A 27783-nucleotide genomic window follows, 5' to 3' on the forward strand; every position below is an offset into this window, starting at 1 on the left:
ACTGCCAGAGGAGCAGACAGGCTGCCAGCTCCCAGGCACCAGTGGCACTAGTCCTGCTTGGGATCAACTTACAGTGGCCTAAACGGGAGAAAATGCATTTGACCCCCCCTCAGTGGGATGGCTCTGGTGTGCCCTGTGAACCTGTTGCCTCATTACCTGCCTCCCTCCCTCTGCCATGGCTCCTCGTAGAAATGCTTTCCCAGGGCTCTCATTGGTTGTGACATTAACCACGCCCAGCCAATCGCTGTGGGGGGGGGATCCTGGGCTCTGATTGGTCATACCTGAGCTCTGAATCCACCTCAAGGTTGGGCTGGGCTTGGTGCTTCAAGCAGGGGCAAAGAACCACAGAGGCAAAGAGGGAGGTGGGCTTCCCAGAAGCACTGTCAGCTACCTGACCTCGTTCTGAACTGTCATGTGGCAGAACCCACAGTGAGAGCTGAGCAATTGCCTTGGAGATGAGTGCTGGGGAAACAGGAAGATGTCAAGACTTGGGCTCTGCTCCAAGGAGCTCATGTTCCACCTGTAGGTGCGGACCATGGCTGGCCAGTGGGGGTGAGGAGCAGGGTGGGTGCAGATGGACAGACCAGGACACCCTCCCTTTTCACCCAGATCCCACCTGAGGCCCGCCTCCCCTGCCTTGTTTCTCTGGAGTCCAAAGGCTTTATTTTGGAGGGGGGAGAACCAGCATTTGGGGGTTGGTGTGCTATCCATGGCAGTGCAAACTCGGGGTCAGCAGGCAGCTGGGGCCTTAAGGAGCACTGGCCAGAGCCCCGGGAAAGTTCCAGTGCTGATTCTAGACGGGAACTGCCCGTGTCGCCGGACACGTGCTCCCCTCTGGTTGGAAGGGTTCCCATCTGTAAAACAAGCGGTTTGGCTAGTTTATCTCTGAGGTCCCTTCCAGTACACACACAAAGCGGTTCCGTTTTCCTGAAAGGCTGTATGTAAGCCGAGTAAAAGTGGCTCTCTACAAAGCCTGGACTCTGCGGGTGGGGCGCGTCCCAACCCCCGCTCCCGCACCTGCCAGCGGGGACAGCCTGGACTCCCCTCCACAGGGTTGGCTCAAAGCAGGCCCACCTGTGGGTCGGAGTCCAGTGCCCTCTGGTGGCGCCCAGGCCGGCAGGACGCTTCCGGACCGCGGAGGTCCGACGGCTGTGACTCAGGGGTGGCGCCGCTGCAGGGCTGCGGGAGGCACGGCCCGATTGGGGTTCCGTCGTGGGCCGAGCCACGGTGCAATTAATTACTAGCTGCTGGGAATCCTGGTCGCCCGCTCGCGGTGACTCACTGGGAGGGCAGGCTCATTCACCGAGCGCGGGGGGCCTCGCTTTCCAAAATGAATTCTAAGAGCGCCTGCTGGGGTGGGGCTCCCCGTCCTCTCCCCGCTCTCCAGTACTCAAGGTCGCCCGCAGGCCCATGGGAGACCCGATGGCCCAGACATCTCCCACGCGTGGCCCCCTTTCCCAGTACCGCGGGGGCGCAAGCACCCGAGAGTCCGTGACATAGGGCGGAAAGCGTCGCAGCCGGGGAGCCTGGATGAGGCACTGGGTACCCAGACCCGTTCGGCCCTGAGTCCCTGTGGACGAGCAGCCGAAGCATGGCCCCAGGGGGCGACTCAGAGGGGTCAGGGCTCCCGGAATCCGCGGGCTGAGCGAGGGTTGGGTGTGATTCCCCGGCCTACTTCGCGGTGCCCAAGGCCACCTCTGCCCCGCCTCCTAGCCCGCCGCCGGGGGTCGTCCCTTTTCTCAAGGCTCCATCTATTCCTTGGCTGGGTCCAAGGGAGGTCGCGTGACCAAGGGGAGGGCAGACCGGGGGTCTCCCTACACACTTAGAGCTCCAAGAGCTTAGGGGGCCGGTGGTCGAGGAAAACCACCCTCGACGACCTGAAGGGAGATGAAGTGGGCATGGGAGGCTGAAATGGGAAGGGGATAAAGCTGGGAGGGGCTTCCTCTCTGGATACAAGGCAGAGGTGCGCCCCAGCGGGAGCCTCGGGTTCCCTCCCCAGGGAGGTTCTGAGAGGAACCGTAACGCAGCGCGGGGAGTGGGGGGGGGCGGGGCAGGGTTGCGGCGTTCCGGTGCAACTTCCGTGCCCAGCTTTAGGGAACCAAGGAGTGTTTCTTGGAAAAGCAACAGGGAGGGAACGGGGAATGAGGCGTCCTCCCCTGCGGCCGGGACCGGAAGAGTGGCGGCCCGTGCCATCCTCAGCGCTCTCCGGGGGATCCACGCAGGTCGGCAGGTGCCGAGCCACCCAGCCCGCAACGCTTACGGGGCTTCAGGCAGCCCTCGGGACCCCACCACGCGTTGAGGATGTGCCCCCGGCCGGTGACACGCGCCAGCGCCAGGTGGCTGGCCCTAGGGTAACGGCGTGTGCTGCCGCGCTCCCGGGTGCCCACGGCCCCCTCTTTTTGTGCCCCCCACTCTCCACCGAATCTCTCGTCTCCCCTAAGCCGCCTTCCTGCCTTCTCGGGCTGAATCCCCTCTCCTTCCCCAGCCCCGGTCCGGGTCCCGAAACTCTCACAGCCGGCGTGGCTGCAAGCGCTCTCAGCGAGCCAGGCTGGAAGAAGCCGAGCAGCCTCCCAATTCTCCCATCCCCCCGGCCGAAACCTGCTGGTGGCTCCGCCCCCACCTCCGCTCGGGCTACACCCAGTCCTCCGCCCGCCTCCGCCCCTCCCCGGCGGCCTCGGCCGCCCCTCCCGGGCTCCCTCCGCGTGCGCCTTGGGCCGCGCTCGGTCTGCAGCGGTAGCTGCCGCGGCTGCCTCGCCAGCTGGCTGGGGACCCGGCAGGAGGTGGCGCGCCCGGGACGCTGCGGGAGGGTGGGAAGGAGGAAGGGAGGAAGGCCGGGCCTCCGCGTAGCCCGGCCCCCGCCCCCCGCGGCCCTCCCGCCTGAGCCGGGCTGCCACGCGCGCGCACACGCACACACAGACACACGCACAGACACACGCACACACACTCGGGCTCCCTCCGGCGCGCACGCACGCAGCGCCCTGAGCAGACCAGCGCGGCGGCCGCCTTCCCGGACGCCCGGACGCTGGAGGGCCCCGACCCCGGCGCGGCTGATGCGCGCGCGCCCGCCCCGCAGCTCCGCGAGGCCCGCGGGACCCACCCCGCCGCCTCGGGGGCTGAGCGAAGCAAACTTCGTGGACTGGCCGACGCCCGGCGGGGACCCGGCCGCGTCCCTGCGCGCCCCGGTGGGCGCCGGGCTCTCGGACCCTCGGGCACCAGGCTGCCTCGCCCGCCGCACCTGCTCGGCCCCCTCTCCGCTTGCTGGGGACTCCGGAGACGCCGCCACTTCGCAAACTTTCCCACACTCCCCTCGAGGGGGGGCGAGGAGGGGTCAAAGGGGAAAGAGGTCCCGCGGGCCGCGCTCCCGCTCCCGCCCCTGCTTTTCCGGCGGGAGCGGGGGGCGGGGTGCGGAGGGCAGCGCGGCGCCCGGCGGGGCCGCCGTGCATGGCCCTGCGCAGTGGGGCGCGCTGCTTCGGCCGGGTCTGGCGCAGGGTGTCGGGGCTGCCGGACGCCTGGCCCCGGCGCTCGAGCAGCCTCCTGTGCCTGTCCGCCTTCGCGCCCGCGCCCGCGCCGCCCCGCCAGCCTCCCCGCCCCCCGCCTCCCCGCTGCCGCCGCCGCTTACAACTTGGAGGCGGCGGCGGCCGGGCGCTGCAGTGGGACGCGCGCGGCTGCGAGCCTGCGGGACATGCCCCCCGCGCCGGCTCCTTGCTGGCGGCCATGAAGAGGCAGAACGTGCGGACTCTGTCCCTCATCGTCTGCACCTTCACCTACCTGCTGGTGGGCGCCGCCGTCTTCGACGCCCTCGAGTCGGACCACGAGATGCGCGAGGAGGAAAAACTCAAAGCCGAGGAGATCCGGATCAAGGGGAAGTACAACATCAGCAGCGAGGACTACCGGCAGCTGGAGCTGGTGATCCTGCAGTCGGAGCCGCACCGCGCCGGCGTCCAGTGGAAATTCGCTGGCTCCTTCTACTTTGCCATCACCGTTATCACCACCATAGGTAAGGGCTGGGCGCGCCCCGGGAGGCGCGCGGCGCGGGGCTGGGTGCGGGGCGCCGAGGCTTCAACGCAGTCCGTCGCTGGGGCTCCTCTCGCAGCGCCAGGTCCTCTCTCGGGAGCCCCCTCCTCTCCTGCGCCCCCTCGCGGACCCCACCCGAGGCTCCCCGCCGCGCGGAGGTCGGGGCCCGGCGTGCGAGCGTGCCGGAGCCGGGCGGGCGGAGGCGCCACTTTTGCGAAGAGAGTGGAGCGCTAAGAATAATCGCGTAGCAGACACCCACCCACCCACCGCCCCGGCGCGGCTGGGCTGCGCGGGGTTCCAAGCCTTACACTTACTACCTCTCCCGGAGTCGGAAAGGGCTGGCCTGGCACCGCGGCACGGACGCACTCAGGTGGCCGGGGGCTGCTCCTGGAGCGTGGGCGGCGCCGACCCCTCGCCAGCCTCCAGCCGTCTCTGAGCCCACATTTCAGTTCTCCTGCCTGCTGGCGCCTCTGCTTCAAATTCTGGAACTGGTGGTGCCAGGCCCCGGGGGGGAGAGAGTTTGCTGTCTAGTGATTGGAGAGGGGGTGGCAGTGGGGTGAACTGTGCTAGGAGCAAGGTCCAGGGTTGGGGGCGGGGCGGGAGCCTCCCACCCCCAGGCTGACCGTGATGAAGGCAAGTCTGCATATTGCCCAGAGCCGAAGTTCAGCCCCAATCTGGGCAGAGCGTCCAGTTGGTAGACCCTGGAGATTTCTGTGGGTGAGCAGTCCCTGGGGGGTGACCGGGGCAGTCCCCACACTGAGGCCTGGGGTTTGGGAGAACTCGCAGACGTTACCCTTTGAGAGACACCTTTGGGGACTGAAGCAGGTCACTTTATCCCAGTGGGTGTGGAGATGGTGTCCCTGGCAGGAGGGAGGTGGTGTCTCTGTGGTTTGCAGGTTGTCCCAGCAGGCCACCCTGTCCCTCCACGGTCACCTCGGCCATCCATCCGTCCTGTCAGGGCCACCATGTTGGCCTGGGGTGCTCTGTCCTGCCCGCCTCCAGTCCTCCCCACCCCTTTGCCCAGAGAAGGGGCCTCCTCTCTCCCACTCCTCTCCACTCTCCTGCCTGGCCTCTCTGGACCTCCTCCTCCGATTTTCCCCTTGATATTTTTCTTTGTCTGGAAAGCTCTGCATGCTGACAAAACAGGATTTCTCAGTGCCATATGCAACAGGAAGCAGCAGCACAGGACGGCCTGTCTTTCCTTCTTGGTTGACAAGACTTTTTAGAGTCATCTTGTTTGCGATGTTTAATTCATTGGTGCAGGTTTTTTATGTTTTTTGGAAGGAAATTGTCCTCCTGTTGTCTCCATCACCAGCTTTGCTCCCGCTTGCCCCATGCCCTTGGCTCAGGGGCTGAAACACAGACAAGTCCTTCCTTTCCCACCCTGTCCTTCCAGCGCCTGAAAAGGCCAGTCGCTCATTACCATCACGTCTGTCTTTAAACTTCCAGAGTGTACTGTGGCAGTAACACGCAGAGGTGCAGGCGGCGATCCTAGGGGACGGGCCTGGAATAGGCCTCCCACACTGACCCCCGCCGGCAGGGGAGAACCCATCCTGTCCCAGCTGTGTCTTTAGTGAGCTTGACCCAGGCCAGGTGACGTCTGGCAGTGAACTGCTACGTAAGACGTGTGGCCGGTCCTGAGAGTTGAACTTCAGTATTAGGTGACTGTTGGAGTTAAAATCAAACCCAGAGACATTCTATTTACCTGAGAAAAGAAAGAGACTGATAAAGTTCTTGTGGAGGTGTGTTTATTGACTCTGATTGGTAGTTCTGGGCATATGCTTCTAATGGTTAAAGCTCCACAGAGAAACTGGCAGGAAAGTACGAGCAAATAAAAGTACTGTTATCTCAGCCAGGGGTGCGGGTGGGAGTCAAATCAGTGTAGGACCACAGAGGTATCAGATGATTATGTTGGTTTTTCTCAGTTCTTTTATTGAGTGTTCAGTTGGTTTTCTGGAAAGAAAGGTGGGAATAGGCATGTAAAGGTAGGAAGGAAAGACTGTCCTCTCTCAGCTGTCCTCCAGAGGAAAGACACTGAACTTGGAGCCTGAGCCCAGCCAGACTAGAAGAGCAGGAGGACACCGTTTCCCTGCTCCCAACCTCAGTCTCCCCACTAGAAGGGGCATTGCACGATTACCACCTGCAGCTTCCCGGCATGTGCAGTTACTGCATCTGCATACACGCTCTGACATGGCCCAAGTCTCGTGCTCTCTGCCCTAGGAAGCTGTGTAGCAGAAGCGCTGGAATTTACAGGAAACAAAGCACCTTTCTACTTAATTCTGTTTGTTTTCTTCTTTTTTAATATAAATGCAAATTAAGGCGCTCCTAGGCCTAGAACAAAGCCCAGCCCCAAGCCAAGCCCTCCAAGGAATTGTCTCCTACTGGACAGTGATGGTAATGAGTCAGGTTAATCTTCACGGGTGTTCTTGTTTTTAATCTAACCTTGAGCGATTTCTCCAGCGGGCTTCAACTTTGCGCTCACGTCTGGAGGTGGGGCAGGAGGCCCTGCCGCTCTCCGTCTGCTAATGAATGCCGCTTCTCAGGCGGTGATTAGCTCCCTCTGGGTGATGGATTTTAACAACATATGTAATTACCACTTCACATGGGGTCTGCGGCCGCACCTTCGAGCAAGACTTTGGGGGGTATCACACTGAATGCCACCAGCTCCCCCTGGAGCCCACAGCACAGCCACCGTGGTTACGAGGAGGGGAGAGCAGAGGTCCAGAGGCCTCTGAAAGGGCCGGTGTGCTGCCATCATTAATCCGGCTCTGGTTGCCACTCCTGCCCACTTGTTTTTTTGATGTCTATGCCACTTGTCGCTACTTCCTAGGACATTCTGTTGTTGCCTTCTAAACTTGGGAAGCCGTAGACCTTTGGAACTCAGCACCCCATTTAAGATGGAAAACCCTTACAGGGCCCTTCCATGCTTGTCTGATCAGCAGGACAGTTGGGAAACCTCCCGACCCTTCCTAGACGGGGTGGACGTCGGGAGGGCTGGACAGGGCCTGCATGGGGCTGTGGAGTGTTTAACTTGAACTTGTCTGCTTGTGGCTAAGGCTCGGGTGCACCAGGGACCCCCAACAAACCTGTAACTCCTACAGGAGGCGCGTTAGGCCAAAATTGTGTCCCACAATCAGCTCCTTCCTGGATCTGAGGTGCGGATCAGGGACCCGTAGGTCCCACAATCAGCTGCTTCTCCTGACGGCAGGGCAGGAATCTCCACGAGGCTTCCTTCTGGAATCTAAAATCTGTGATCCTGGTTGTTACCACTTCAGGATTGTTCAGGAAGAAGAAACCACACTCAGAATTCAGGTCTCCTGAGCAGCGCCAGGAGGGCGATTTGCAGACTGGTGTGTGTGAGGGAAGCAGGGAAGGAGACTAGGCGACAGGGACATGTGGGCTTTCTGTTTCTGCCGCAGTTCGGAGGAGTGGAGAGACTTGCACATGGGGCAGTGTTTCCTCAGGCTCTCGGGGCCCATCTGAAGGCAAGGGTGGCTGCTCCAGGAATTGGGGTGACTGCCCTAGGAGCCCAGGTGGGACACACTCTCAGAAAAACTTTTGGGACCCGTAGTTTCTTGAATCAGCTCTGGCAGCTAGGTTCAGAACGCAATGGGACGCGTCCCTCTTCTCCTGCTTACGCAGTTTTCACAAAGTGGAGAGCATTTCCTTTTTTCCAGTACTCCTGGGTGTAGTTTTCCATACGTGGTTTACACTCTCGCCATGTGCCTGCCCCTGCCTTGTCTCTGCTGCCTCTGAGGCTCTGGGGACAGTCTAGATGACAAGATAAGGCCTGGCCTTGAGGCAGGAGGGGAGCTGGAAACCCAAGCAGTTGGTTGCAGTCCAGCGTGCAGAGCGGGGACAGTTAAGCCCAGTTAACCCCTCCCGTACCACCTGCGTGGACTGCATACTAGAGGGAGTGTTGGCAGTTGGCCCTTGCACCCATCTCAGGGGTCCTCGCCCCCTCCAGGAAGTCTTCTTGGCTTTCCTCTGTGCCACTCCCTGCCTCCCTGAGCTGTGTTCCCTGCCCTCTGGGCCTCCCAAGTCCAGCATGGTTGATACCACTTATTCTGGCCTGGGCCAAACTGGGTGTTTCCTCCCCTGGCTCAGAGTGGCCATCTCGTAAAGGACTGCAGAATGGAAGCAGGCCCTAATGGGCCGAGCCTGCTGATGCCAGACGCAGCATGAAGCTTCCACACACATGCGAGGCTGGAGGGGGTACTGCCCCACTTTGCAGATGAGGAAACTGAGGTGCGGATCAGGCAGCCTGCACTGAGGCAAAGGGACTTGAACTCGTGGTGCAGTCAGGGTCTCCTCTCTGGAGGCTCCAGAGTGGTGTCGGCCCTGGAACCAGGGAGGGACCTGCGGAATATTCCATCTGTGTCTCTCTGTGTCTCCCTTTAACTCCACCACTTAGGAGACCTGCTCAGTCAGAGCCAGGTGAAGGAGCCGGTCGCCTAGCCCACCGTGGGCTGGAAGGCAGGGGTGGGTTCCCTTGTGACTTTCCAGTGTAGCAGCTGGCGGTGTGTGGGAGGCTCATGCCTCCCGGGGACAGCTCCTCCTCCCCAGGCCCTGCCCGGACCTGGCCTCGCTCCGCGGAGACCCCACCCTCCGGGAAACACGTCTCCCGTAAACACGCCTATTTATAGCTGTCATGGAGGAGGTGGAGAAGTGAAGCAGAGAGGGGTTCCTTCTGACTCGATCACACAGAAGAGACAGCTCTTCCAAAGCGTACCGAGTCACCTAGCTGAGTGCCCCAAGGCAGGGGTGGGTATCAGCCGAGACCCAGTGTTCCAACACCCATTGCTTCACCTGCTCCTTCCTGGGCCACGCTCGCCAGCTGAGTCAGGGAGAGCTGAGCGGGCGGGGGGTGAGCCTGGCTTCAGTGTCCACCTCTTTCCCCATGCACCTGTGTTCGAACCTCCATCCTGCATTCCCCAGGTGCTCACTCACTCAGTCCTCCACACCCGTTCATTCATTCCTCCTTTCATTTGGTTTAGTAAATTGTAATGTTCATACAGAAAAGTGTGCATGTCACAAGTGAATTGCTTAATGGTTCCTGAAAACAAGCCATGCCCCCGTAACTAGCATTCAGAGCAAGAACCAGAACGTTACCAGCCGCCCAGAACCTCCCTCATCCGTCAGCTTCTGCTTGAATGTCTCTAGTGACAGGGAGCTCATTACCTCTCACGTGCCGAAGTGGTTGGTGTGGGTGTAGACGAATGTTGAGGTTAGTGTGTCAGTTCTGATCTGGTGGGCCACCATGTGGAAAGGAGGGGTGTGTGTGTGTTATGTAGGAGGCCTTCTGTCAAAGGGGTGGCCAGTCTCTCTGATGGTCACCTGCGGAGGAGCCAGAAGGCGTCCATTTAGAAACGAACTCAGCAGGGCCCATGCCTGGGAGAAGACAAGGAAGCAGTGTGTGGATGTGTGGGTGAGAGTGGCGTGGGGAGGGTGTGTTGAGGTGGTCCAGGGTGTGACTAGCATGGAAGCCAGGATGCACGGGCTGCCAGCCCCGGGGACCGGCCCCTCTGAGTCAGAGCACAGACCAGCCCCGCACTCTGTTTACACCAGGCTTGCCAGAGGACAAGGGAACACACAGGCGAAAGGAAATACAATGTCTGGTCTCAGTAGAGCCCGGGGATTAGGAGGTAAGACCCCAGTTGGACTGCTCTGATAAAGGAGGGGCCGTGGGTACCCTTGAGAGAATGCCACGGCAGAAGAATTCTGGGATGTGAGAATTTGGGTGAGGGTCTTCCCCTCTACATAGTGGAGTATCCCTCCAACGTGCCAGTCTTGGGGTGGAGGGGTCTGGTGTTCATTTCCTTACGAGATTTTGTTCCAGGGTCCCTTTCCCTGCCTGTCCCAACTCTGGGACGTCCTCCTGTAGACAGGTTTCCCTTTGTAGCTACGGGCACCCACGCGGTAGCTTACAGTTCTCCAAAGGGAGGGCTGAGTGGAGCTTGGCTCACCTCCTGTCCCGTCGTAATGTTCAGGAATTTGGGGGTAGTTTGGGCTCCTGATGATGGTCTTCCTGAGCCCGGTGCCTCTCCTCTGAGAGTCTGGTCTATGGGTGCCCCCCCAGTGCGGTCTGCCATGCAGGAAGAGCACGTGGTCCAGGTGCTGTGCCTCTGTGAATGCCCTGCTTTCTGCGCCCGCCCTTCTGCTTCTGGGCCGTCCCTCCCGTGGTGACGTGGCCTGAGCTTCTGGTTCAAGCAGACATCTCTCTGTGCTCCTGGGCCGTGGCTTTTCTGGCTTGGCTGGGTGGAAACCCAAGGACAGGCCCCAGAGGTGATCTCCGAGCACAAAGCACAATTGTGTGCTGTAGACACAGAGAAGGAGGGATGATGGCTGGTGGGAAAATTTGCAGCGGGGAAAGGAGAAAATTTAGGAGTGTGCGGGTTGGGCCATTGTGAGCAGATGTCAGCTTCTGGGCCTGGGGAAGCAGAGGTTCCCCGAGCTGACATGTTTGCTGGCCTCGGCACTTCCCAGTCGTGCTCCTGCGTCCTGGGGTCAGCCAGGTCCCAGCAACGACCCAGCCTGCTCTCGGAACAGTCGTTGTTAGGTGGTGCCAGCGAGTGGGATGGCGTGCCCTGAGGCCCGTCCTTACCCTCATCACTCTGCCAGCCCTGGAAGGAACCACGGAGTGGCCATGGGTGAAGGGTGGGACCACACTAGAGGCTGCTGTGGGTTGCTGGGGGGTGGAGGTAATGGTGTGGGGAGGGGACACTGGGCCAGGCCTCGAGAGTGGAGGAGGGCAAATCCAGGCGCTGCCACCCGCCTCTGGCTGCTGTACCTGTGTAGAGGGGCTTAGAGGGCAGGCAGATGATGGGGTCTCACAGCCCTGGGCAGGACTGCTCACGTCCGGGTCATGGCTGGTCCTGGAGACCTTGGCTTCCTCATCTGTGAAATGGGGACATGGAGCTTAGCGTCCACGGTGCTGTGAGCACCAGTGCACATGCGTGTGCAAGACCTTGCACTGCACCCAGCCTTCCATTGTCGTGGTGACAGGGTAGGTGGGTGCCTGTGTGCTCCATCAGCACTGGGCAAAGTTGGGAAGCTGTCCTTTGTAGCTTCCCAGCTCTGCTGTCCCACCCACTCTCTGGGGACATTGCGTCCCCTCTGTTTCTCCAGCCCTAACACCCCTCCTGGGTCCTGCGGCCCTGACCTGGTGAGGGGCTGCCTGGTGCCCACTCTGCTCTCAGGAAGCACCCTTGGAGACGGGACCTTGTCCGCTGTTCAGAGGACAGAGGCTGGCACTGGGACGCCAGGTGGGGCTCCTGGGGCCACAGCGTCCAAGGCCCAGTGTTAGATTTCCCCAGCACTGTCCTCTCGGGAAGTGCGGCTTCCCGGGACGCCGCCCTCCTGCTGACCTCGCATACGCCCACGCCATCACCTTCCCTGCCATCACCCCCGCCCCGGGGGTCCCCATTCCCTCTCAGGTCAGAGCCAGGTCCTCAGGCCGCAGCCCTGCTGGTCCGCCGGTTCCCACCTTGTCTGTCTGGCCAGGTCAGAGTTCACACCTGCTTCCTCGCTCCAGCTGAGCCTTCCTCTTCCTCTGGTGGTCCCTCACCCTCGTGGACAAAGGATTTGATCCTCTGCTTCCAGCTGCCACTCCTCGGGATCGCGGAGCGCCTCTTGCATGGCACTCAGTTTTGTGTTCAGGCTGTAGCCTCCCAGGAGACACCTGAGTCCCCAGGGCTGGACACTCAGTGGTCCTGGGCTCCCTGGGGCTCCGCCAGGCCCCGGGGCTGCTCAGGGCACGCCTGTCAGACGCCATGCCACGCGCCTGTGCCCCCCACTGCCTCCCCCCCTACCCCCCAGCAGGAGAACTTTGAGTTCAGTGCTTCGGGTGACACCTTTCCACTCAGTTGGGCCTCAGGACCACTGGGCAGGCACAGGACACGGGCCCCAGCCTTTTGAACTTGAGCTGTTGGTTTTAAGGGAAGGTGGCAGGTTAGGGACCCACCTTGTCCAAAGAGGGAGCTTCTCACGCCCATGGCTTAGACGTGTGATCTCAGTCCCCAAGGGCCACTGTTAATGACAGGCCCATGTGAGTCTGTCGGCAACTGGCAGAAAGAGATACCCACCTGTGAAATGGTCCGTGGCTGTCCCTGGCCTTCTCAGATGTGTGGGTGCAGCCTATTTAGGAAGGTGAGAGGCCGCCAAGCAGACAGTGTCACTAGGCCTTTGCCCGGGGCTGAGGGGCACAGGGGTTCGTGCACTCGAGGAGCCTTGTCATGGCACCCTCCACCCTGCTGCACCCCGGGCCCTGCCTGGCCCTCCCGGCCTGTGGCTCCCTCCCTCCGTCTCCCTCCCCCTCTCTCCTACACAGCCTGTCACACCACTGGGCCGTTCCAACCTGGGATCTTGCCCACGCTTCCCCTCTGCCTAGCCTGGAACAGTCGTTGTGTGACCTGGACGCTGGTCAGTAGGGGACAGTGGGTGCTTGTGCTGTGCTGGGTCTGCTCACGTGAGAGCTGCTTGAGGGCTGGGCCGTGCCTTGTGTCTCACGCACTGGGCCCTAGACGGTGTTTGTTGATTGCGCGGCGGAGTGTCAGGAACAAGACGCTATGCTCAGGGACTGACCAGAGATGTTAGCAAGGGCATGAAGCATGTGACAGCGGTGTCTGGGTCCTGTTGGCCATTTACTGGCGGTGTGGAGGATGGGCACACGAGGCCTGCTGGGGGTGGGGGCAGAGTCTGGGGGCTGGCCGCCACGGAGGGAGCTGTGCACAGAGGTGGAGCCTGGGGTGGCCCTGGGCCCCCATATTGTTTGTGTGTACACGTCTGCCCCCTTGCTGTGCCTCTCCCACACCTGCAAGCTCCACGGTGACTCCTGGAACTTCCTTCGGGTACTTCCGAGGTGCCCACTGATGGCGTCCCAGCTGCCGTGGGCAAGAGACCAGGGTTTCCTATGAACCAAAGCGGGGTTGCCAGCGTGAATGCTGCACTGAACCCGGGGCTGTGCTGAGGCTCGGCTCTGGCCTGCCACGCTCTGGGTTCTGACCTGACCGGTCACCCTGCCTGGGGCCGCGTTCTCCATGAACCACTGATATGTGGCGCTGGCCACTTCTTTGCAGTGGGAGCTGTCTGTGCTCTGTAGGACCCCTGCCCTACACCTCCTACATGCAAGGAACTGCCCCACTCCCCTTCCCCCATTGTGACAAACAGACATGTCCTCAGACGTTGACGGATGCCCCTGAAATGCAGAATCGCCTGTGCTTGAGAGCCCCTGGCCTGGTGACTTCTCTCCGCTGAGCCTCTTCTGCAGAATGTAAGAAGGAGCTGCCTTCCGGACGAAGGCGGGTGATGTGTGTGTGACCCAGTGTGCGCCCTGGGAAAGGGGGTTCCTTTCCTCTGTCTGATTACCTGCCCCCTCCTCTCTGGCCAGGGACAGGGAGAAGCAGCCACCGGTGAAGGACTCTTGGGGGAGGTGACCATTGAGTTGGGCTTTGAGGCTCTGTCACCGTGTGGATGGAAATGAGAGCTGAGGTGGGATGGAGGCCAATTTGTTCGGGTGGGCTGAGGTAAGCGCCCGCAGGTGGGATGGGGGTGAGTCACTCAGGTGGGGCAGGTTATTAAACTTGCTCAGGTGGGCGGGATGATTTCCGTGGTGTTAAGGAGAAGAGCGGTGGACACTCAGCTTCTCCCTCTTAAGCAGAGGCTCTCGGCAGCATTGTGTTGGGGGGAGCCCAGGCCGTGTGGCCCCTGCTCCAGCCAGGCTGCATGGCTCCGGGTGCATCTCAAGGTAGCCCCACCCTCTCCCTCCCTGCGTGTCATATCTTTTGGACTCCGTGTGGGAAATGACTTCTGGGGATGCAGGGCTGGCCGGGCTAGGCTTCGAGCCACGAGTCTTGTCTGGGCCCCAGGAAAAGGCCTCCCCAGGGATGCTGCAGGGTGTGGAGAAATGTTCTTGCCGAGTGCGGTCATCATGAGGGGTGTCCCAGCGTGAGTGCTATTTCTGGGGCAATGACAAGCTCTCCAACAGCACCTTAAGTGCTGGGGAACAGTAGCAGCTGGCAAAATTGGTCTAACAGCCATTTGGGACAGTGTTCAGGCCAGAGGGACCTAAACACCGAAGAAGTGGACGCCAGTGTCTGTTGATTCACAAAATAAGTCTCATATCACTGAAAAGGGGAAAGGGTACGCAGCAGCAGAGAAGGTTTTATAAAGGGGACAAAAGTCCTTATGACTCTTGAGTGGTCCCATGGTTACATGCGAGAATGGTATTAGCTTTTCACGTTCACATTCTCATCATTCCCCAAATGTGCCCACTCTTTCTTTTCTTTTTTTTAATCATTTTATCAGAATGTTAAGGATTGTGTTCAGCTGCTAGTAGCAGAGAACCCAATTAACAGTGACTTAACCAAACAGCAGTTTTATCTTTTTTGGGTAAGAATTCTGGGGCGGCAGATGGGCTGACAGGTGGGTCCACAATGCTTTCAGAGACCCAGGCTCCTCTTTCTGCTCAGCCCTCTTAGCTTGGGTTTCATCCTCTGGCCGATACCTCATGGTTCCAAGATGGCTGCTCCATCTCCAGCATCACCTCCAGCGTTCTTCGTGGCAGGAAGAAGAGGAAGAACAAAAGGCAAAAGGAATGTGCCAGCTGAGGCTGCTCCTTCCTAAAGAGCTTTTCTGGACCGCCCATTCCAGGACTTATACTTACAGGACTGTATCTGGTGACCAACCCTAGCTGCAAGGGAGTCTGGAAAATGGGGCATGTTGTTTCGTAAACCAAACTCGGGTTCTGATGGAACTTGAGGGAGGAGTGAACCCAGGTATTGGGAGGCACCTATCGTATCTGTGGTGGTATGCCTAGCATTTCAGAGCCTCTTTTCTCTAAGTTTGTATCAAACATTATTTAGTGTTTCTGCAGTCTTCAGGGAAATTCATTTTAACAGCTATATATCCACTAAATGGACATACTATTACCTACGTAACAATTCCTCTATAGTGATTTAAGGTAGCCCTCCTTTTTTCCATTTATAGATAGTTGAACTTCTTTATTGAACTACTCAGTGCGTGTAGATTCTGCTGGGTTTTCACTTCAGCAGCCCTCAGCTACATTGAAGACATTTTTGGTGCTCTTACTAGTTCAGAACATTTTCTTAGCAATGTTCGTGTGTCTTGGGCCAGGGCATGCAGTGTTGGATGGCTGGTGCCCAGTCATGAAAATCCACCTTCATCCCAGAAATGGCTAGTCCCAGAGGATCTGTGGGTGCAGTTGTAGACACACGGAACCCACATCCTCCTGGACACCATGGAACCAGGAGCCAGTGGGCCTTGGTCTTACTACAGGGATGGGGAGGTTTTGCCTGGTCAGTCTGGTTCAGCCAATTGGCTGTGGTCATTGAAACCTTGACCTGAGAAGCAGCCCCACGGGGAAGACTGCCGTGAGTGATTAATTTGTCATGTCTGCCATGGGTACACAACAGGAAGGGTGCTGTGTGTGATTGATTGATCTTGTCTGCCATGGGTGTAGAATGAGCAGTGGTGGCATGCTTACCACATACGTTCCCACCCCGGGCTAGTGAAAGAGAACTTCAGAGGTGGAGGGATTTTTTTGGCAATGTACCAAGAATGATGTCATTTTGGATAACTCTATGGATATTGCTTGTCCATTGTCTAGTTTGCAAGACAGATTCCCATCTACTACCATCTTTCATCCATGTGAAATAGGTGGGGTCAAGGATTAACCCTGCTGTGCTGACTGGGCTCAGAGAGGTCCAGTGACTTGCCCAGGGTCACACAGTAGAATTGGGACTTGAACCCAAGCCTTCTGTCCTCACGCCCAGTGTTCTTTCCATTGCAGCCGAGCCTCCCTTGTGCTATCCCAGATGCTGTTCACCTGCCTGGGATCAGGTTGGACCCAAGGAGAATCAGTCTCAGTGATTATTGTGTGACGATCAAAAGGACTCGGAGATCATCTGGTCCTACTCTCTTGGGGTGGCATCATTGCTTGACCGTCCAGTGACAGGGCGCTCACTACCTCACTAAATCAGTAGTGAAAAGCATATGTGACATCAGTGTTAAAACAAAAAAAGAAGACAAAAGACCTCCCATAGGCTTCTCTTGGTAATCCTGACCAGAGCACCCAGGACAAGGTAGCCTTTATTCTCCTGCCACAACAATCGAGCTGTCATTCATGGGGTGTCTATGGGCTTCCAGTTTTTACAGACACTATCTCACTTAATTTCATCCTCTCAACAGCCCTACAAATAGCTATTTTCATGTATTCCCATTTTACAGTTGAGGACGTGGGAGATCAGAGGGATTAAGCAATTTTCCCAAGGTCACACAGCTGCTTTGTGGCAGAGCCAGGAGTTATATCCAGCCATCCTGACTTCAGAGTCCGTGCGTGTAATTATGTTGTTATATATTGCTTCTGTTGACCTTCTGTATCAGTTAGCTAGTGACATGTAACAAATCACTCACAAATGTAGAGGCTTAGAGCAAGGATCATTTATTATGGCTCGTAGGCTGTGGTTCAGCTCATTGGCTGCTCCAGATGGCTCAGCTGGGCAGCTTTTTCTCACTGCTGGTCTGTAGGCTGACTGGGGCAGCTCTCTTCCAAACCATTGTGTGTTTTCCTCTTGGTAATGGCAGAGGTACAAGAGGGCAGTGAAAGCAAGTGAGGTCTCTTATGCCAAGACCTGTTACTGGGTCCTTCCATCCACACACCATTGGCTGAAGCAGGTCACATGATCAAGACCAGCGTCAAAGGGTGGGAAATACACCTGCCCACCAAGAGGCCAAGCAATGGTGCAGTCTCGCCTCATCCTGCTGGCTGGCCAGGAGCTTGTCTGCGCCCCTTGCCAAGCCCCTCCCTGCTCTCCATAATCAGCTGCCTGGTACAGTGGGGAGAGCACAGCTTTGGACTTTCTTCTGGGTTCAAATGCTGCGCATCTCACAGCACTGTTTCCTTGTTTGTAAACCAGACAGGGTACCATCTACCTCTGTATTAGTCAGATTGAGCTGCATAACAGAGGACCACAGCCTGGACAGCTTAAACAGTAGAAATTTGTTTTCTCACAATTCTGGAGACTGGAAGCCCCGGATCAAGGGGTCTGCAGGATGATTCCTTCTGAGGCCTCTCTCCTTGGCATGTAGACGGCCGTCTTCTCCCTGTGCCCTCACACGCTCTTCTCTGTGTGTGTCTGTGGCTTTATCACCCCTTCCTATAAGGACACCAGTTCTATGGCATCAGGGCACACCCAGGGAGCTCACTTTACCTTCATCACCTCTTTAAAGACTCTATCTCCAAATATGCTCACATTCTGGGGGGTTAGGACTTCAACCTATGAACTCGGAGGGACACATTTCAGCCCATAGCACCTTCCTAGTGCTGCCGTGGACATTTAATGAGAAAATGGAAATGAAGGCACCCCGTCCAGCACCCGTCACATAGCCACTCAACAAACGCTGGTTCTCATACTCTAGGTGTGTATGAGTGTGAGTTTATCAAATTGTGGCCAAGGAAATTTTGTTGCCCCAACGTGTTCTTCTATCGTTATTCTCAAAATCTGGTTATACATTGGGTCAGAATGCTGCCGTGGATCCAGCCCACGATATATCATTGAGAGACGCTAGCCCAAAGCCCTGCCCCACCTCCTGCTGACGAGGGATGGTGGGCAAACCCCTTCACTGGTGTCAGCCTTGGTGTCCCCATTTGTAGAGAGTGGGAGATCCTGCCTCCTTCAGCATGTGTTGGGGGTATGTGAAGTCTACTGTGCTTCTTTTAAACTTCTTAATTGGATTTTCAACAGGTAGCATGTAGTACTTCTGAATTTAAATACACACATTTTATGTAAAGTTTTTGGTGTGATTATTTTACTGTGGTTATATATAGTGAATGAGTCTCATCTTTTAGAGAGAGAATACTAAGACATTTAGCAATGAGATGAACTGTCTGAGATTTTCTTCAAAATCATCTGAATTGCAGGGGTGGGAATTAGATGAAATGAGATTGGCCATGGGTTGTTCATTATTGAAGGTTGATTATTTGTACTTGGGGCCCATTATGCTTTTTCTTTCTACCTTAGTATATATTTGAAAATTTACACAGTAAAAAGTTTAAAAAGTCAAACAGAACAAAGTAGAAGTGGAAGTCTTCTGACATATTCCAGTCCCTTAGCCCCACTTCTGGGAGGTGACAGCTGCCAGTAGGTTGCTGTGCAGAAGAGAATGAAATACTTGGCTGTGGCCTGCTCACAAGTGTTCTGGAACTTACAGTGCTTGAAAATATGTGGAATTAGTTTTCAACATATATTTATCTTTTAAAAGAACCAGCTCTTGATTTTATTATGTTGGATTATCCGTCTTGTTGATTTTGCTCTTGTATGTGTTAAATACTTATTTTGCATTCTTTAGGCTTATTTTTCTTTCGGTACTTTCATACACTGACAGTTACTAGGCTTTCGGTTTTTTAAAGAAGTGTACTAAAGGCTATATACATGTTCCTCTGAATGCCACTTTGGCTGCAACCCATAGGACTCTCATCACTTATTTATAAATAATTTGCAAGCGAGTTAACTTTTTCTTTAATAAAAGAGTTATTTGAAGTGTGTTTTAAAATTATGCAATTATACATGTTCACATGTACACACACACACACACACACACACAAACACTTTTGTTAGCTCAGTGATTAGGAACATAAGCTTTGAATCCTGACTGCCTGGATATTATCCTGTCTTGCCATTTACTAACCGTGTGATCTTGGGCATGTACTGCAACCTGTCTGTGCCCTGGCTTTTGACATGTATAAAATAGGAATAATAATAGTAATTACAATAACAATACCCCTCAAAGTTGTTGAGAAGATTAAGTTAGCGATTGCATTCGAAACATTTAAAATAGCTAACATTTATTGAGTGTTCCCTCTATGTAGGTATATTTCAAATGCATAATTTCTATATTTCAGAATTTAATGGACTCTGTAGCTCAGTGATTACTTTTTGTAGAGTTCCACAGATATATGGAAAGAACGTTTGTCTCTTTGTTGTGCATAAAGTTCTACATAAATCTACTAACCTTGTTCATTATGTTACTTAAATCTTTCAAGGGTGAAAAACCAGTGTGCTGCACACATGTTGGATTAAACACAGTATTTTAAGTAATCACTATTTAGTTAACTTTTTTACCTTTAATGGTGTATATTCTTTGTTCAATTCAGCCAGTCACTGCCGTCGTTACATAAGGTCACCTCACTTACTCAGCTGCCTGACTCTATAGGTATTTCAACATCTGCCCTTGCTTTATAATTATCTGATTATTGTTGTTGTTGTTGTTATTATTTATTTCTACTTAATTTCTGAGGGAGATCCTTTAATGTCTCTTTTGTGCTTTGTCACTTTGGTTTGCCCGTTTCTCTTTGTATTTTTGACAATTTTAGTTTTATGTATTTTGAAGCTATGTCATTTGAGGCATAAAGGTTTGTATGGGTTAGTTGGTGGACATAAGCTTGCCTTTATACAACAAGCTTCTTTATTGTGTTTGATACTGTTTTGCCTTAAGTTATTTTTTCCCCTGATACTATTTCTGTGCTTCCTTTCTCTTATTGCGCTTCGTTATACATATATGTTCATTTTTTAGCTTATTTTTACTTTTCCTCTTATAGGAAGATTTTGACATGGCTTGTAACAAAAGGCATAACAATAAGGTATAAAGCCAGGTCCCCAAATCAGAGATGTGCATGTGATTCATGTATGTTAACCTTCATGATGGCTGTGATAGAAGTTCAAATTTACTTGAAGCTTTCTAGGAGAAAGGACAAAAAGAAAACAGGTCACACGTTGTAGCTCCTGCATATTATCAGAAACGTTGAATGCCGAGTTTCTTAAGAATGAGCCCTCATGCCTTCCTTGCAGGCTCATGTGTTGGTGTCAGGAACGTAGACGAGACCCGTCCGTACTGAGATGTGGCTGACCTGCAGGCCAGGGGACGTCTGGGTGGATTATCCAGGGATGATCTTGGGGTGTGGTGTCCAGCGCCGTCCAGACTTCTTCAGTTTCCATCGTCATCTTCCTTAGCCTGTCGGCATTTATACTTGTGTTGGTCACATCTGAGTTCTAGGCAGGAAGAAGGATGGGGCGGAGGCCAGAGGGTTATGTCAGCTGAGATTGTCCTTTGAACAGATGTTCCTGGAAGCCCCACGCAGCAACTTGTGCTTCTACCTCATTGGCCAGGGGTGGGTCACATGGCCACACTTAGCTCAATCATTGGAAAATGACAGAGAAAGGGGTGTGGCTGCACGCCCCATCTCACACCTGCCTCGAAGCCTAGGGGACATGGAGCCAGTACTCCCAGGGTATCAGGGACCTCCAGGCAGCCTGTTCCGGGGCCCTCAGCCTCTACTTGCACACATCCTGTGACAAGGAACAGCCTGAGGCCTCGGCCATGGTCAGGTCCCACATGTCCTGGTATGTGACATGGTGCCACACGATCCCGTCCAACACCTTGAGCACACCCCCCCCCCCCCCCCCGTCTGGGCCACATCTCCCATGTGGGAAGTGATTCCGCAGATGCAGTCGGCTCCGAGGTCTCCAGTGACTGGCAATGGAAACCCTCGGACCTGCTGCTGAAGACACAGGCCTCCAGCCGCCTTATTTAGCATCTCAGGGTGTCCCAAGGGGCGCTTGTAAAGGAGTCAGAGGAGAAGATGAGGCTGAAATGGGGAGTGCTGCTGGCCAGGAGGGAGCGGCCAGCAGGGGCCACGATGCTCGATGCTCGCTGCTCGCTGCTCGCTGGCTGCTTGCTTCTCACGCCTCGTTTTCAGGCACCTGCTCTCCGCCCCTCCAGCCGGAGAGCCTGAGGATGGTGCCACCTGACCTCCCCTCCTTCAGCATTTCCTCCTGGGCCCAGCTGTGGCCCTACTGGGAGGCTGTTAACTGCTGTTGGTACCTCTTCTCTCTCCTTCCTTGCAGGTGGGATTGGCTGTCAGCCATGACCTTGCCCTCACTGTCTCCACTTTACAGGAGACTTCTCGGTGCCTCTCCCCAGCCCCTGGGCCCTTGGCTGGAGTTCTCCCCGCCCCGGTGCCGGGAGACCCGGCCGTTGGAAGTGCTCTGGGTTTTTTCCTTCGGGTTTTGTTTTCCAGCTCAGCCTAGGTCCTCTCTGGGCACACAGAGGAGCCCTCTCTAATTTGGCTTCCTCTGGGGATGACCTAAGCATTTATTTTTAAAGGGCTGCAGGGGGTGGGCATTATGCAAGACTGCACTGAGACCATGTCACCCACTTGGCCTTCTCCCCGTGCGTGCATTTCTGAGGTGACGCAAAGCCTGTGTGCACCAAGCTGGCCAGTGGCTGTCCAGTCAGATCGAGTCATTCCCCTGCTCAGAAGCCATCGATGGCTCCCAGGGCCTACAGCACAGGGGCCCTGCTCACCATGGAGTCTGAGCTCTCGCTGGCCACTCAGCCCAATCCGGCACTACACCTGTGCCCTGCAGCGCCAGGCACCTGACCACTGAAGGTTCCTCCTCCGTAAAGCCCTCTGGCTGGTTGGGTGCCCCTTCTGTGTGTCCCTGCAGCTCCAGGGCCCCCACCAGCTCAGCACCTGTCACCCTGTGTCGTGCTGAGCTCCTCCCGAGCCTGGCTTCCTACCCTGCCCTGGGCCACTCAGCAGGGACCGCCTTCTTCAGCGGACGGTGGCTGAGACGTTTGTCCACCAGCACCTGGCACCAAACAGGCCCTCAGAGAATGTTTGTTGAATGAACACAGGCATGTAAATGGAACAGCTTCTACGAACGCTATATTTAATTGTTCTAGAATATTCCCCAGGTCTTTCAGAAAAGCAAATCCTTGAAAAACAACAGCCTACAAACCAGAACAGCAGGTGTTTGCAAGAAGTGGTGGGTAGTCCAGTTGGGAGAGCAGTTCCTCTTTCCGTGGGAGTCGGGGTTCCCTCTGCACCCCTCATCCTCCCTGCTTACTCTGAGGGCCTGCCGATTTTGTGGTTTTTCTTCCAAATCCCAAGGCACCTGCTGGGTCTGGCTTGGTTCCCGTGGGGCGGCCAGGAGCTTCTGTGAGGCTCCCCTGGGCCGGCCCCCCTTTCTAGGTGGCTCCCGTCCCTGAGCTCCATGGAAGCTGCTGGTCAGTTAAGCAGCAGTTGTCAGCAGTGTCACTCCGGGCACCCGGCCAGGCCTGACCTCTAAGCAGGGTGGGTCCAGGCATCCCCTCCGGGTTGCCAGCGCCCCACAGTGTGAGGTAGGATTTACCCCCCACCACCTCACCACGGAAGCCCCTGGACTCTAGTGCCTTCCGTCAGCCTGCTGCTCGTGCTGTGCCGTCTGCAGCCCTGTGGCATTGGTGAGCTTCCTCAAGCCAGTGGCCCCTGTTCCAGCTCCCAAACCCACAGGGTCTCCAGGAAGTGTGCAGGGTCAGGTCCTAACCTCTGAGTTCTGTGGCCCGGCCCACACCTCTCTGCGAGCTTCCTGTCTCTTTCCTCTGAGCTTGGGTTCCTTCCATGTGGTCCTGCCCCTGCCTCCCAGCTCTACACAGGCCGCTCCCTCTGCTGCTGCTTCCTCCAGTGCACGTGGAGCAGCCTGTCAGCGGGGAGCGTGCCCAGTGGTTAGAGCCGCGTGGGCTCACACTGCGGGTCGTGCCTGGGCAACCATGAGCAGAACACAGAGTTCGCTTTTCACATGTAAAATGGGCACAACCGTGGCTTCCCGGAGGTTTGTGAGACTCAACCAGATACTTGGCGTGGTACCTGGCACCTGGCATGTAATGAACGAACAGTGGGTGATGCAATAAGTGCTGATGGCAGCTGTGCTGGACTCTGCCCGGGGCTGCTGGCTCAGAGCGGAATAAAACGGACAGGAAAGCCACATGTTTGGGGAGATGGCTGCTGAACGAGCTAAGACGCAATCTGAGGCCGTAAGCCGTGGGACGTGCTGTGGAGGGCAAGAAGTGGGTGCTGTGAGAGGGAGTGATGGGGGCCAAATTCCAACAGGGTGCTTAGGGACGGTGGCTTCCAGGAAGTGCTATTTAAGCTTAGACCTAGTGACTTTGGGGGAAGCTTCTTGCCAGGACAAGGGAACGTCTGTGCCAAGGCCAAGTGGCAGGAGAGGGACTGGGAAGACGGGATGAGGCTGGAGACAGAGCCGCGGGCTGGGGGGCGGGGGGAGCATACCTTGGAAGAGTGGGAGGAGGTGACATCGCTCTGGAATTAGGGAATTCGACCAACTGGACTCAAATCCTAGCTCAGCCATTCACTACTGTGTGGCCCCAGACAAGTTATTTAACCTCTCTGTGCCCTCGTTTTCTCTACAGAGTGGGGATGGTAAGAGTATCAACTCAAAGGGCTCGGCGTGGTTTAGAGAGGGAATACAGGTGGTGAGCCTCACGCCCTCTCAAGACTCAGGCACTCGGCTAAGTAATACCTGCTTTGTCGTGGTGCGTGGGGCACCTACGCAAGACACCTGGGCTCAGGTGAACTTGGACTGCAGGGCCTGGAGGGGAGAGTCGCAGGTCTGCAGCCTTCACCCGTCATCCGATTATTGCAGATGGAGGCGCTGCGTGGCGTGGTGGCCGTGGGGAAGGAGAGGGCAGACCCGAGGCACTGGTCACAGGAGGGCCGGGCAGCTCCTCCTCCTGCCCAGGCCCCAGGACTGTCGTGGAGGTGGCTCTCGTGTCGTCCAACCACGGCCCCTCTGGAGGTGTGCAGGACCCAGCTGGAGCTGACTGACCCTGCAGCCCCAGGGCAATGCCCTGCCTTTGATTCCTGGGAAGTGAGTGGGAGATGCGATCGGGAGGCAGAAGAGCGTCTCTCCATGACCTGGCTGAAGGCTCCCTCCTGGAGCTGGGCCCTCCCTGCTCCCTGGCCACCCGCAGAGGACCAGGCACTGGAACTTCCGGTCCCTGCACGTCTGCTGCTGCTGGCCAAGGCCAAGCCCCTTGGCTCCCTCTGGGCAGAATCTGTGCCAGCCAGAGGGAAGCTGCCAGCTCTTGCTGGCCTTGGGCACCACTCCCCGCGTCCCTACAGGCATGGAGTAGGACCAGTGATGCAGGGGGCGCCCAGGAGCCCAGGCCCGCAGACAGTGCTCCCTAGGAAGGCACCAAGGCCTGGCACACGGTGCTCACCTCACCCAGGACACCCCATCACTCGCTAAGTAAGAACACTGTGACGTGGGAGGTGCAGGTGAAGTGTGGCCGCTGGGCAGAGCACAGGTGGCCGGGTGCTGGGGGCTGCAGCCTTCCTCTTTGCTTCCTCCTTGGCCCCACAGCCTAACGCGGTGCTTGGCACACAGGAAGGCCTAAATAAATGCTTGTTAACGAGCCCCAGGTGTGGGCTGCCTCCCCCTTCTAACTTCAGTCTCCCCTTCTGTGAAGGAGGAACCTGAGCTCCTCTGAAGACCTGGGTTTGAATCCTGACCTTTGCCCTCACCGGCTGTGACCTTCGGTGAGCCCATTAACCTCTCTGATCAGTTTTCTCATCTGTAAAAGGTCCTGCGTTGAATGATCACTCTCTGTGGCAGGAAGGATCGTGCTGAGTTTTCGTAAGAAAAATCTGACCATAGTGGCTTACGTGGTTTGGAATAGGAATTTTGGGTGTCAGCAGGCCAGGCCCGCACAGCTCCTTAGAAAGTCTTCAAGGACCCAGGCCCCTTCTGGCTTCCTGCACCCCCATCCTCAGCGAGTGGCTTTGTTTGGCCTTTCTTCATCCTGCGTTTTAGGCGGCAAGCTGGGAGGAGGAAGGGCAGGTGTCCGCAGGGGCTGTACCTGGGTATCAGGGATGGAGGTGCTCTCCTGGCACAAACTTCCACGTCACATGACCACTTCTGCTGTTTCTAGTTTGGCCCATGGCTGTTCCCCAAAACTGAGGTTCTCTTAGTGAGGAAGAAGGAGTTATTAGGTCGTGCGTGGACAACCTGTGGACAGTCCCTGAACCTACTGCTTATGCCTCTGAAATGGGCTTTTTACGAAAACAAACCTGCAAGTGTGTCAGTGTATTTTTTCAGGCCAGTGTAGACCTGAGCCTCTGCAGTCGTCCCCCGTCTCTGCCATCGTGTGGGTGTAGACGCTGGGTGTCGCCGTGCCTCCACTTTCTTGCCATGTAAAGCCCTGGGAGACACCATTCACTGTGTGTCTGAGACAAGGACCTTGGTCCAGAGCAGATATGCCAGCAAGGGCTGTGACAGCCGTCAGCCTGGCCACAGGGGGCTGGAGACCTGCTTAGCGCCTACCAGCCAGCAGGCCTCAGACCTGCTGAGGGAACCTGCTGAGGGAAAGGCAACGGTGTCTGTGGACATTAGAACTGGCTATGCAGCTGACCCGGGACCTTCCCAAAGGTGGGCACAGAGGCCCCTGGAGGCACTGGGGGGACACGTGAGATGCTCGTGTCAGCAGAGCCGGGCCCCACGGAGGCCTCAGAGCTGGGAGTGAGGACAGAGGGCCTTGGCTGGAGGGGTGTCCTGAGCCCGGGCGAACATGGGCAGTGGTCCCACAGGGACAGTGTCCTCAGAGCTCAGCCCACAGAGGAGAAGTAGGTCAAATCCTGAATGTCAGAGGGGCGTACCTCCCAGGAAAGACCTCTCGGATACCCTGGGCTCCTCTCACCCTGAGAGGGAGTCCACACCTTGGGCAGAGTCTTGATTCCAGAGACTTCCAAGGGGTTCTTGTGGCCTTGAGAAATCTGGAGAGAAGGTGGCACTCTTGAGTCCAGTAATATCCAGCCAAGCAGGTCTGGGTGAGGAGTTGGGGGCAGTGGCTCGGGACCGTGGGCTGGCCGTGGTGCTGGGCCCGTGGCTGGGGTGCTGGCAACCACTCTGGCTGTGGGGACTGGGGAGAAGCTGGTGGTTCTTCCTCCCTGTTGGGGGCTGACCTACTTTTCACCCTTCGCTGAGTGCTTGGTTTAGAGGAATTTTGTTCTCAGTTGGCCGAGCTGCCTCTTGGGGTTTGAACAAAGCAACAGTCTGGGCTGGCTTACGAGGAACACTCCTTGGCATCTGGGGTCCGCCTGGCTCACAGGACACGTGTTGTGGAAAGAGCCTGGGGGTCACACATGGCCACTCAGAAGCCCAGCACTGTCCCTTCTCCCTTGTGACTTGGCATTTTGGCCTCAGTTTCCCCATCTGCTCCATGGGGGTTCACACATCCAAGGTGACAGTGACAGCATCTAATACCCAGCTCAGGCACAGATGCTTCAGGACCTTCTGTGCCTGGTGACAACCTTTAGTTGGTAGATGTAAGGGATGGGCATGGGGGGGGGTGCGGAGTGACAAGCAAGGGAGTGACTGTTCATCAGCTGGTATGGAGAATTGGGGTGTCCCAGGAACAGGGCTCCTGTGTGGGAGAGAACCTTCCAAGGGACAGCAGCTTCTGTGAGGCGTCCTTCTTGCAGAGGGCAGTGTTCCTGTAGGTCCCCTTTGGTGTCCAAGACCCCAGGGTAGGCTTCTTGGCAGGGAAGCCCTGGCTTGGCTCCCCCATCCCTCTCTCGGTACTTCACATCCAGTTAGCTGGGAGGCAGCTCTGGCCCCCACTTGAGTCCCTTGTCCTGAGTTTCCAGAATTTGCGCTCTGGGTGGCTCTGGGGACAATCGACCCTCGGGCCAAATTTTGCCCAGGGCCCCCTGGATGTTTCCACAGCAGGAGGTGGGTGGAGGGGTCATGCAAGATGCCGGGCAGCCTCTCGGGGGAGCCTGGGGCGCTCCGGAGCCCGCGGCCTGGGCTTTCATCCTGCCTCTGCCCCCTGTGAAGGGTAAAGTGAGCACGGACTCGGGAGGAGCTTCGCACGGTGCCTGGCGTGTGGCTGATACTAGTGATCGCTTACTCTTGGAGAATCAGGTGTATGCTAAGGCCAAAAGGCCCTTTGAGCACAAACTTCTCATTTGCCAGAGGCCCCTATTCTCACCAATTCTGGTGTGTTCATGAGGCAAAATCATGAGTGTCCGCACCCCACCAGCCCCAGCGAGGGAGGCAGAAACGAGGAAGCCCCAGGTTGCAGCTCGTCCTCATGAGCTCACGGCCAGACAGACCGGCTGGTGATGGTTCAGAGGGCCAAGAGCAAGGAGGGACTGGAGGAGGGGGCCCCCGCGGGACATTCTCGTTGCAGGGAGAGGGCTCAGGGACGTGCACGTGCAGCCCAGGCTGACTGCAGGAACAAGCCCCACGTCTCAGTGGCTTGGCACAGAGTAAGTTTGTTTTACTCGCGCAGGTATTGGGGAGGCTCTGCCGTGCTCCACTGGGTCATTCAGGGCCTTGGGCTCCTTCCAGCTTGTGGCTCTGCCCTCCTGTGGGTCCTTGGTGTCCTCTCGGTTTAGCTAGCCAATGGGGAAAGAGAGCCAATGTGCCGGGCGTTCTTCATGGGAGAGGCCTAGGATTGGTGTGTTTCATTTCTGCCCACATTCCATCGGCTGGTAGACAGTCACGTGATCCTGCTGAACTGCAAAGGAGTCTGGGAAATGTAGTCTAGCTGTGTAGCTAGACGGTAGCTAGAGAGGTTTGGGGACTACCAGCCGGGGCTGTCACAAGTGGCTTCTGGGAGAAGCTGAGGTTGCCTCGGGCTGTGGAAGATGCTGGGAAGTGGGGAGGGGAGACGTGTTCTCCAGGCAGGGGGTCATCTTGGGCAAGGGCTGAGAGTGCCCTGCACGTTTGGGGAGACAGGAAGCCCAGGGAAGGGGTGGGAGGAAGACCATGCAGGAGGTCAGGGATATTCCCACGCCCTCTTCTCCCCCCCGTCCACTCCCCCACCCTAAGTCCCTGAGTGGTTCTGTGTGCATGTCCAGTCCAGGTGCTGCCCGTGCCCCGAGCAGGGTCCACCTCACTCAGTCCT

At 56.8% G+C, this 27783-nt stretch overlaps 1 protein-coding gene across 1 annotated transcript in view; it reads left to right on the plus strand.

Moving 5' to 3' along the window:
- Positions 1-3714: 3714 nt before the first annotated feature.
- KCNK9 (potassium two pore domain channel subfamily K member 9) overlaps positions 3715-27783 on the plus strand; it is a gene marked incomplete at its 5' end in the record, with an annotated part of 69615 nt that continues 45546 nt past the window's right edge. Inside the window, one exon of the mRNA XM_081070571.1 lies at positions 3715-3997. Within this exon, the coding sequence (XP_080926697.1) occupies positions 3715-3997 (283 nt within the window). The remainder of the gene's footprint in view (positions 3998-27783) is intronic.

The sequence above is a fragment of the Rhinolophus hipposideros genome (genome assembly GCF_964194185.1).
Source record: "Rhinolophus hipposideros genome assembly, chromosome: 13".
In the NCBI taxonomy this organism is placed as follows: Eukaryota; Metazoa; Chordata; class Mammalia; order Chiroptera; family Rhinolophidae; genus Rhinolophus; species Rhinolophus hipposideros.